We start from the raw sequence: 11,825 nt of genomic DNA, 5'->3' as shown, positions 1-11,825 counted from the left end.
TTTCATTATAATTTCACTGATGTGCGTGGGTCTGTTCTGACTGACTGTCATGTTATTCAGTTCAGTTTCATTATATGGCAGTTCTCCTTGCCCAGTGACTAAGTCTTCTTTTGGCTTGACTGGTTAAATTCCGAAACATTCAGCAACTTGTATGTGAATAATATTTTTGCCAGGCTGATAATTCAAAAAATGCACAGTATTTTCTCTCCATGTGACTTGTGTTGTTATAGGGAATGTAAAAAAGCTGCTTGTGTTATAGGTCACTACTGTGGTCTAGTAGCATTTCTAGTATATATTAACACAACTGAAGTACACACCATGCAGCTGTGTGTGTAAGTTGTGTTGGTTCTGGTTTTGTTACTTAACAGAGTAAAGCCACACACACACACACATATATATATATATATATATATATATATCTGTGTGTGTGTGTGTGTGTATATATATATATATATATATATATATATATATATATATATATATATATATATATATATATTTATAGAAAGAGAGAGATTTGCTGTATTTTTTGCAGAACAGTCACTTGGTAGATTCACATTTGTTTGATAAAAATGATAGAAATCACATTTGATAGGAGCTTAATTTGGTAAAAATCACATTTAGTTACATGGTTGAATTATTGTATTTTCAGGCTTAATACTGACAAGTGGTTTAGTTAGCTGATTTTTTTGCAGAATGTGTGTTGTTGCTCCTGATATATTTCCTATGTGTTGGATAGATTTAGTAATTCACAAGGTTAGTTTGTAAGGGTTACAGTTAGTAAATAGTGCCGATGTAGTGAACTGCGATCACTGTTTCCAGTGGGAAATCACTGCTAGTCAAACCTCTCAACCTCTTTGTGCAAGAAATCTGGACAAAGCCTGACATAATGGGGGGGACAAAGGCCCAAAAAAGAGGGACACATTTTCAATATTGCTCTTTTCAACTTAGAAAGCTGCTAGTATAACAGGATTTGTGTTAGCATGCATTTTGTGGAGGATCTAAAGTCTGAAACTGAAATGCATGTCATTATTTAGTGACTCTAATCTTTAAATCATCCTAGTGATTTGTCAAAAAAATCCACAATTTTTACAAGGAACAAACTAAAAATATGAGTCAAAAATCTGGACATTCTGCGAAAATTTGTACAGTTGAGAGGTATGCAGCTGGTGTGATTTCTATGCGTGTTCCATCAATAATTCCACTGTTTTGGAAGATTTCTCCCTTCTCCAAGTTGGTATGGCTGTGAAGCTGGTATAGGTAAGTTCAGGAGTTGTAGGCTGGTTGCCCTTACATTGGGGAGTGCAACAGGGCTTGTCCACATGCAAAAACACTTGCAGTTTTATTTATATCCATTTTGTATTTTGGGAATTAGTTTATTTAACTTGTAGTAAAAATAAAGTGTTTAGTTTTAGACCAAATGTGATTCTACAAAATGACTCCTACCAAATGTTGACTTTATTCTACCAAATATGATTCTACCATTTATGTTTGAAACTAAAGATTCTTTATATACTATATGTATAAATGGCCACCCCTCCCTTTCTTTCTTCCTGCGCTCAACCACACAGTAGATTGAAAGTCTGCTTCCTGCAATGTTGCCATCAGTGCATGTGCAAGTGCACATAAAGCATTACTCATATGGGATACATTCAGAATGTCAAATGCTGTTAATGTTGAAGCACAAAAGATCGACCCAAAAAGGCCGAAAACCAAAACATTGACCAAGACTGTGGTAGTGCAGGGAATGGGTAATTCCCTTTCTTCACTGTGGTGCAATCTTGGAGTTGGTATATATAGTCAACGGGGGGGGGGGGTGTGCAGCCCCCGCATGGAGGAGGAGGAGGGCTTGCCCCCCCAACACACACATGGCATGATTTCTATATTTTTATCTTGGCATTTTGTGTTTTGGAGTGCTCTGAATGTATTTCCACTCACTCACACGTACATTCTTGCAAATGTATGTGTACATTTATTTGTATTTCTGTGTATGTATATGTGTACAACATGTAACTGTAGCTCTGGTTTAACACAGGACCACATTGTCACTGAAGTGGTAAAACACTGGGTTTTTCCTTTGGAAAAGACAGCAATCCGGACAAAACTGGATTCTGTCCATCACTCCTGAGCTTTGGCCCCTCATGTTCATTCAGGAATGATTTCTCAGCTTGTCACCAGGAAAGGCGTTGAATGTTGTAGCACACACTATTTTATTTTGTCTGCAACATGCTATTCCTCTGACAGGCAAAGTTGTCAGCATGTGAAAGCAGAAGTCCATTCTGGATGCTGTTTCAACATAAGCTGCTAAATGCATGTCAGTTTCTGAACTATTTACAATAAGTTAATAATTTCCAATAAAATGTATATTGCTTCAGTTCTAGACTTTCCACATCTTTCAGGTAACTTGAGAGCTTACCATATTGTAAATTGCTACTAAACATTTGGCACAAATAAGCTATAGGTAGTCTTGATGGCCATCTTCCTAACTTTTAAGTCACCAGTAAAGCATCAAGATATGAGTTGAAATGTAAAGCGGCTATCCCACTGCAGCGTTGCTGCTGTAGCATAGCTGGGTTCAGTATTGTCTTAAATGGCTACACACATCTAATAAAGAATAATTATTGCAAACTGTCTTACATGTATACTTGATGGGTGACATTTGCACACATTTGAGTCACTCTTGACTTTGATATTTCACTGTGTGCATTCATATGTATTTCCCCATCTACAAGAGTGGTGAGTTGGGTTTGCAATCAGTAAAGTACCAGAGGTCAGGCCAGTCTCCTTCCTTGTTGGAATGTTATGGGTTTTTCCTCATCATACTAGCGTCTCCTTGTGGAAAACTGGACATAGCCTTAGCAGAGGTTTGCATTAAGGCCAAAGCTAGCATATATCTGGAGGGGTCACACAACAGCATTTCATGAAATGCTTAAGTACAGGAGAACACTTTTGCAGTTGTATAACACTTTCAGGTTGTGCATTTCACACTGTCAGGTTTCCTAATCTGGACACGGAAGTTAGGAAGGCTATAACTGAAAAAAATTCCAATAATAATGTTAGTCTATGGACCCTCATTCTTGCCTTTTCCTCACTTATATGACAATGGAGTCCCTTTCCACCTTATGGAGTTACATGCAGAGGGGGCGACACAGATGAGAAAGGGAAATAGATTATTAAATAGGGGGGTTGGGAGGGTCTATGCTCAGGTGAAGGACTGGGTGGAGTTATACTTGAATTTCATAACAAATAATTCAAAACCCACATTAAAAATAAAGCAACTGCCTGTATGCCACAGCTCAGTCCTATAATTCAGTGTGTGTGTTTTGAGCCAGAGAGGATACTGATATTCTGCTTTGCAAGGAAAAGAGACTGTAAATCAAACCAGACAACCAGCTAGCTTCCTCACAGTGTTATTTATCCATATGCAGTAACCCTGTTCTTAGAGAGTCTGTAATTGCTAAACAGAGACAGAACGCAAGGATGTTTCTTGCTGACGTATATATGGATGGATGAATCTATTTCTTGAACTCATTATACACAAGGTAGTAAGCAGTGATTGACAGTCACTACTTCACTAGTTGCAGACATTCTGTCTCAGCATCAACTCTCCTGCTAGATTTAACAAGTTAGAGTACCTCTTCAGTCATAACGGAATTGTTTTATGGAACAATTTTTGCTGCAGCTGTGGTCCAGGTTTGAACTTGGCAATTGCAAGGAAGTAGCACCAAATGTTAAAGGGAAAAGGATACTTTTACTATCAGCATTTGCCTACATATATATAAAGACTGTGATGAATATATAATGCTATTCAGGACTGCAGATTCTTTTAAATGAGTTGCTAAGGTAACCCACTCAAACTGGAGTCCCCAAGGTTGCTTTAGCAACTGCTTCTCCTGACCTTGTAACAGCACTGTTTTGCAGTGCTCAGAATTCATTATGTGCAAATGCAGCATAGTAATGTTCTATCAAAGTAAACTGCTAAATTGTGATACTGGCATACTGAGTTCAGGCTGCTTTTTACTGATATTATGTTGTTTATATGAAAGGGTGGGTGTGAGGGGAGAAGCAGGAACACTACAGATTTCATAATGCCCAACAACAAACCAAATGTTAAATGGAGCACAAAAGGTGTAGAGCCCACCATGTCTCTGATTTTTTTTAATTAAAGCAATACTGTTCCAGTTTTTTCTGAATCTCAACAACAGATTCAGGACAAGAAATGAAAAAAAAAAAAAAAAACATTCTGTCTGCCTTATACCAATCACCTAGCTAAGACATTTTATAAATAACAAGCTTGTGTTACTAATTTCATCTTCTGAAATGTTCTTAAAAACTCTTTTTCTTCCCCTCTAAATTCAGTACATATAGACAATTTGTATACCTTTCAGTGATTACAACACTATGCAGCACACCATTAAGTCAGTATGAAGGTGTTTGTGTGTGTCTCTGTTTCTTGGTTTCTGGATGCAGGCTTTTAAATGTCACAGATATGATGATGCTTACACATCTGAAAGGTATGTAATGTCCTATTTTACAAATATGACTGTCCATTGTCTTGCACACTCTTTTGTACATGCGCACTGTTGTCTTTCACTGGACATTACATACATCTTGCGCAGCCACACTTAATTGGTTTCTCCACTTCCTCTACAAAGGAGGACCCATCACTGCACTCGAAGTTATATTTTCGCCGCTTCATGCGCAGTCCTGTGCAGCAGTCTTGATTTTCGCAGGACCCCCTGCACTCAACCCAGGAAACCATTCTTGCAGTCTGGCAAATGGCATAACCTCTCTGCACCTGGTGGTAGTCTCTCATTTGTTCACCTCGACATTCAGATTCTAGTTGGAGATGAAGATAAGAAGACAAAAGTTAGTATGAACTAATAAAACATTAAAGGTTTTGGTGTTTGATTTAAATTTTTTTTTACACTTTTCACTTCTGTTACACTCCAACCAGCTCCGTGTAACATCCACCACTCTGATTTCAGTACCATTCTTATTTAATGCTTATTTCACACCTGTTATTTTATCAGACTTTGAAAGTAGCTGCAGTGATCACCTTTACCTCCGAACAAAAATAGCCCCAGATTACCAATTGTTGGTCTTTTAATGGTTACAGTCTGAACACCACTGAAATACTATTCTTTCTTTACATCCCTCAGGAATATATATTCTTGGTCTGATCTTTGCCAACAGTTTTGAAATATTCCTTATTATAATGTTTCTCTCAAAAAAACTCAACATATCTACATAATCCACTCTAGATTCCCATCAGTAAACTTGCAATCGTATCATTCCCCCTTTTATCTTTTATTCTTCTAGCTTATTTTGCCTGTCTGTCCCTGCTATCTCCCAAAAATCTTTGAGTTTCTTCCACGTTTCCGGTACAAAGGGCACTGGCAGGCAATCAGCAGAGACTCCTGGACTTTCTACACTGGCATTAGCAGAAGGAAGAGATAATACCACCAAAGCATGATAAAGGAATGCTGGATGAAAGGCTTAATTTGGTAATTTGGAGTTGACAAAAATGTGATTTCTCTCCTTGGTGCACTAATTCTTGGGTGTTAAGCCAACAAGCTGCCATTTTTTGGGGGAGGGAAAATAACAGAAGAATAGTACTGGAAAGCTGAACAACATCTTACCTGTTTCACATAGCTCTCCCGAATATCCACTGTCGCATTCGCAGTACGCTTCTCCCAAGTCTGAGATTTGGCAGTGGCCATTCTGACACTGAAGCTTCTTGCATGGATTGTAGAGCTCTTCCTGCTGGTTACAGAGTGCACCTTTAAAACCCTCCTTGCACTCACAGCGGTAGGACAGTTGATCTAGGGGTATACAGGTGCCATGGACACACCTAAAAAGAAAATGCCAGGAGCATAAGACTTGTGATCACTTGCTTTGCCATCTCTGCTAAACCTATGTCATTTGTCAACTGATAAAGCTGTAGTACAATCTCAAATTGTAGTGAATTAATGAGATCACCATAGTAGTAAATCATACCATTTGCGGGTTCACTCACTAGCAAAGTTGAACTTGGTCTAGCCATTTTTTTTTTATTTTTTTATATCAAGTTCTGTTCCCCTGTGAAAGCAGCATTATATATACATGCATACAAATATTTAAGGCATATGCAGCCTTGCTCTTCTAGCCTGTCAGTATACCAACATGGTCATCCCACATAACAAGTGTACAAGTTCTTCTTAAAAATATCTAAAATAATGCTTGCTTTAATAATAATTTGCACTGTATTCCAGGCATCAGCAACTCTCTCAGTGGACCACTTAGTAGATCTCACATTCCAATATAATTTCCTACAAGTGTTATCTGATGTTTCTCTACTACTCTTTGATAATCTCATGCATTCCTAGAAGTAGTTGTTTCTTAATGCCCCATATACTTTGAATAAAGTCTCCTTTTAATATCTCGGTGAGACACTGTACACATTTAGATAGTTTAATCTTTCATAGTTACTTAAACTTTCACATTCATAGATTCCCTTGATATATTTCCACTGTACTCCCTTTATGGGGAGAGAGAGAGAGCATGGTTTCATAATTACTTAAACTTTCACAGTCATAGATGCCCTTAATTTATTTCCACTCTACTTCCTTTATGGAGAACAGCATGGCTGCAATGCAACCATTAGATGAGAAAATTTTTCCAGAGTCCTATCATTTTGTCCATATTTGCAAGGTCCCATACATTGGACATGCAACTGGATGATGCAAAGACTTGTTAACTTCCAAAAGTGTTTCCACCCCAAGTACCCCCCCAAAAGACGGATACTTCCTTCCATTGTTGATTTCCACCAAGAACTGTAGACACAGCACACATGCCCCCCCCCCCCCCAAACTGGCAACGTGAGGATGCCCTTCTTCATTCCTCATCCATCCTGCTTAGCTCCTCCAATTCCTGGGCTATTAATCAGTCTCATAGTCAGGATTCTATTCATCTGTGCCATGGAGGTGGTAGTTTTTGCATATTTAGAGAGAATTATATTCTCCTTATTTGAATGACCATCAAATTATTAACAAGAAACAGGAACTTTTACAGTGGCATTTGAGGATCCTAATACAACTTTTTCAGTACCTAGGCACAACCATACATTAAAAGAAGTCAAACTTCATCCTACCATGACCACTGACATTTCTATGTGCATTATTAGAGTGGAAAACTCTCCTTTCCCAGGACAACATATATGAAATCCAAACATTAATGCAGGAAATCATTCCACTACCAGCAATAACAGCAAAACAACCTCATTGTCCTGTTGTACATGTAACCTTGCAATACTCATGGTACATCTGTCCATGAGAAAACTGTGGTGGGTATTCAACATACCTGGAATCAAATTACAGATTTTCTAGAGGGCATAGTTTCAGTAATGATTTCAGTAAGGAAGGAGTTCCTTTGGTGGCACATTCAAGACTATTTATTAATGTGTGTGTGTGTGTCACTGTTACTACTCCTGTGGTATAGAGGGATAAAGCCTTAACTGCAGTTCAACCAAGCTAGGTTCACTAACTGGTTTGGGTAACTGACAGAACAACAGGGAAAGGTTGGGTGTGCCCATCTGTGTGTGTGGGGGGTGATCACATAGGTATTCCCTGTGGTCATCACTGAGGGAGACTGTGAATGTCACACTGAGGGGAGCATAGTCCAAGGAGGGGTAAATGGTGATGGGTATGGCTAAGCTGCCAAGGCAGTGGGGAGCTACACCACCTGCTTGCCCCTCGGACACAATAACTGACACTTCACTGAGATGGGAAAGTAATAGGTAGTCTTACGTAAATAACACTCCTAGCTGCTGCTGCTGATGAGTAGACTCCACTCTCAGTATGCATTTAGGTTCTCTGACTTGACCCCAGCTGTACTGGAGTAAGTCTGGTAGAGAACAGAGAATCGATCAGACCTGGCATGGATGAGGGGATACTTTGTAGGAAGGCCATAAGATGAAGCAGGGAGCAAAAGTTGCTCTAAAAAAATAAAATTATTGTGACATTGTTTCCTCAATATTAAGACCATGAGGATTGTGTTTTTATACTTGAAAATATCAACTCTTAACTTGTATAAGAATAAATCTTTCATTTTTTTACCACTACTGCAAACACCAGGGGTCTGTAATGTCTTAAGTTTAATATTTCTAAGATGTCTTTCAAGCCTTTTTTAACAATCTAACAGTTTCAGTTGTATAGTGAAGGTCAAAAAGACATTTTAAGGTTTAAATAACACCTTCTGTACAAAATGAAAATTGCTTCTTGGTCTGGAATTTTACCTCATCTATTACCTGAAAAGAATTTACAACATGACAATTAGGAGTCCTATTGGATAATGTCCCTCTGGAGGTCCCCAATTCTATTGATGAGTTCTCCTGTGGTCTTATAAAGTGACAATGAGCCAGAATCATTAATAATTTTGTCTTTCTTATAGCATAGCTGATCTCCTGTCTGCACTGAATTTTCCCACCCACCTGCTCTACTGCTGTTGTACTTTTAAACTTGGTGGCTTTTGAGTTGTCCGCCTGTGCTATAAATTTGATTTTGGACTCACCTCCCACTCCCATCTCATCGGCTCATTCTACTGAGCACCAAGAGATCAGCTGGGAGGGCCCTCCCCCTTAAAAAATGTACTTTATTCAGCTGCTTTTACTTTTATCCGTGCTTCTTCCTATTTTATTACTTTATTTAGCTTTTTGCTGCACATTCTTAAAGTATTCAGCTGCATTTAATCTGTGACATTTATTACTGCTTGTTAATAACCTGATTAAATTTTAACTATTATTCTAGGCCTCTTAGTTTTAATTTAGGCACTTGGGGTTGTGGGAGGAGAGGGTAGCCTCTACCCTTTTGAGCTGGGAATTGCTGGTGAGGCTTACTGTGCCTGTTATTCTAAGTGTCTCTGTTCTGATGTAAGCACTTGGGCTCCAAACCTGTTATTTTATATTAGGAAGATTTGTGTTCTATACTCTTGTGGCAGGACAGGATAGCATATGCCCTTCTGAGCTGAGAATTGCTAGGTAAAGGCTTATAGTGTCTGTTGCGCTAAAAGTATCTTAATTCTGGTTTAAGAACTTGGGCTCCAAACCAGTTATTTTACATTAGGAAGTTTTGTGGTCTACTCTATTTTTGCATTACTGTGTAGATATATATTTTTTTTAACTACTAAAGCATCTACTTCAACAACAGGAAAAAATCCAAATGGAATATGAAGACATCAAAAATAGAGCAGTTCCACAGCAGTTAAAACTTTTATTCACTAATTCTAGCGCGTCGGTGCAACCACCTTCTAGGAATTAGTTTCCGCATAGCTGAGCATTGCTCATCAAATGACTCGTTAAATATTTAAGTTTTCCTCACTCTTCCCTAGTAGATCAATAGCCATGGATATGCACTACTCAACTCTCTCTCTCTCTGAGCATTCTGTTTGAGATGGGTATTCTGAGACATTATAGCAATTGTCTCATGTACAGTGACAACCCACTTATTCTTAATAATACAGACACAGTATGCAAGAGGTATAAATACACTATAACGCTGGAGGCAAAACTCTCTCATACAACCAGAACTAATCCTGTAGAGGCTGTCAGTGACACTGCACAGGGAAAAGACCCTACACATAAAACTACGTATGCTAAGGCACTTAGAGGTAACTTTACAAACACTAGGTTCCCCTGCACAGTGCAAAGAAGGATTCCTCAGCCATCACATAAACACTCCGTTAAAACACCACCTGCAGCTACAAATAGTAACATTGTATTCCATGCCTCCACTGCTAAGCCCTTAATGCAAACCAGCACACAGCCAAATTTCCTGGTCATTGGTGATTTTATAGTGAGGAACACCAATGTCCCCCTCACCAGACTGAGTAAGGAGAGAGTCACGGTTAGATGCCTTTCTGGGTCTAGGATCTGTTAAGTCACACAGGTACGAGTATGACTCTGTCATAGTCCATGTGGGTGTTAATGGTCTTAGACATACCTCCATTGACTATATGAAGTGAGACATGATTGAGCTTGCTGATTTGTGTCTTAGGCAGGTATGAGCAGCATACTACATTCTGCAAGGATGATGCCATGTTACCAACAGAGAATTATTGATTTAGCAACTGGCTTATCTTCTGGTGTCAATCCGGGGGGGGGGGGGGGTTACAATATTTGAAGGCCTAGGAGGACATGGTTGACCATGCTGTTTTGCCAGGGATGCTCTGTGCATAACCCCTCTAGGTTTTTGGATATTGACAAAAACCTTTTCCACCTCCGCAGTGCCTTTTTTTAGGCCGTGCAAAACTGATAAACCTACCGACTTAATTGAACCTATGAAGGAATATCTGAACATGGTTATTGCTCAATGCTAGAAGTCTTAACAAGAAACTCTACTCCCTGCAAGCCTTCCTCTCCCTGGAGAGTGTAGACATCTGTGTAGTAACGGAGACATGGTTTAAAGTCACTGACAGTACCCTAACAGTGCAAGATTATAATGCCATTTACACCGTTATACCAGCTACTATACAGGAGGGAGACAAAGGTGGAGGGATCTCAGTCTATATTAAAACCAGTCAAACTAGCTAGTGTATGACCCACTGGAAGTCATACATGTATAACTCACCATAAACAGGGTGTCATACCATATCCTTGCAACCTTTAGGTCTCCCTCCATGCCCCAGGAAACCAAAACTACCTATCTCAATGTACTAGAGTTCCTCACTGTTCAACCCACTATGATATTCATGGGGGATCTCAACTACTTCTCTACAGGTTGGGAATCGTGCACCACTTCTAATGCACAAGCTCAGTAATTCCTAAACTGAATATCAACATCCTGGAGCAGTTGTTCCATTCTCCTACCAGGGGTACAAACATCCTTGACCTTGTACTCAAAAACACAGGGACCGATGTTCCTCACCCAGTATAACATATTTGCTCATCAGATATGACCATGAGGCAGTATTACCTGAAATAAAAATTAAATCCAGGGATTTGGTGAAACCAAAAATCTTTAGACACTATTCCAAGGCTAAACTCTTTCTACTATGCAATACCTTGGCCAAACTCCAGGCACCCCCAAACCCAGTAAATACCGTAGCATGCACTGAGTTATTAACAAATGCTTCTGTACAGCCATATTGATAGTCGTATAGCGCTAGCTGTGCCCATTCATATTAAGAATAAGACAAACTCAAAAGACAAGCCACCCTGGTGGGATCACAATATCAATTGGTTATAAAACAAAACAAAATATTGGCCAGGCATAGCAGGAGGAAAGCCATACATATTAAAAGTCCCCTAACTAATCTAAACAGGCAGCTAAGAGATTAATTAATATTTCAAAGGCTAAGTTTGAAGAAAAAATAGCTCCTCAGGCAAAGGACAACCACAAAGCTTTTGCAGCTATGTCTGTATCCTCAGAGGAAATACACAACAATGTGCCGAATTTATTATAAATGGCATCACCCACACTGAACCAGAGGCCATTACCAACCTTTTGACTAACAAGTTCAGCTGAAATCCCCCCCCCCCCACTCCTTCTGATAGTCCAAAGGAAATACTACATAACACAATCCCCCCAACCATTACCAGGGAACAGGTCATCAATGCACTTTCCAAGGCCAAAAACACTGCATTGATTTCATAGGTTCATAGGTGTGTACTAGGCTAATGGCCCTGGAGCCTTTACAAGCCTAGCCCATAGGATTACTCTGGCATCATGCCACCCGACCTTAGTTTCCAATGCCTCTGTCGAGTAGAGTCACTAGAGTGATCCCCAGGGTAAATTTTCTATTTCCCATCCACTCATCAAGATTTCTCTTGAAGAGGGCCAGTGAGTGCT

General features: G+C 39.3%; 1 protein-coding gene across 2 annotated transcripts in view; it reads right to left on the bottom strand.

The window, feature by feature from the left end:
• Window positions 1-4,143: 4,143 nt before the first annotated feature.
• Window positions 4,144-11,825, bottom strand: part of SLIT1 (slit guidance ligand 1) — a 3,022,655-nt gene continuing 3,014,973 nt past the window's right edge. For both annotated transcript variants that reach the window (XM_044056244.1, XM_044056245.1), the window contains exons 36-37: window positions 5,643-5,854; window positions 4,144-4,839 (exon numbers count right to left, since the gene is read on the bottom strand). In XM_044056244.1, the coding sequence (XP_043912179.1) occupies window positions 4,601-4,839; window positions 5,643-5,854 (451 nt within the window). In that variant the 3' untranslated portion in view covers window positions 4,144-4,600. The remainder of the gene's footprint in view (window positions 4,840-5,642; window positions 5,855-11,825) is intronic.

This window comes from Protopterus annectens, chromosome 14.part0, assembly GCF_019279795.1.
Source record: "Protopterus annectens isolate FY-2018-M chromosome 14.part0, PAN1.0, whole genome shotgun sequence".
Lineage (NCBI taxonomy): Eukaryota > Metazoa > Chordata > Ceratodontiformes > Protopteridae > Protopterus > Protopterus annectens.
Note: the sequence above shows the minus strand (reverse complement) of the source record. Positions and strands in the feature narration are given on the sequence as shown.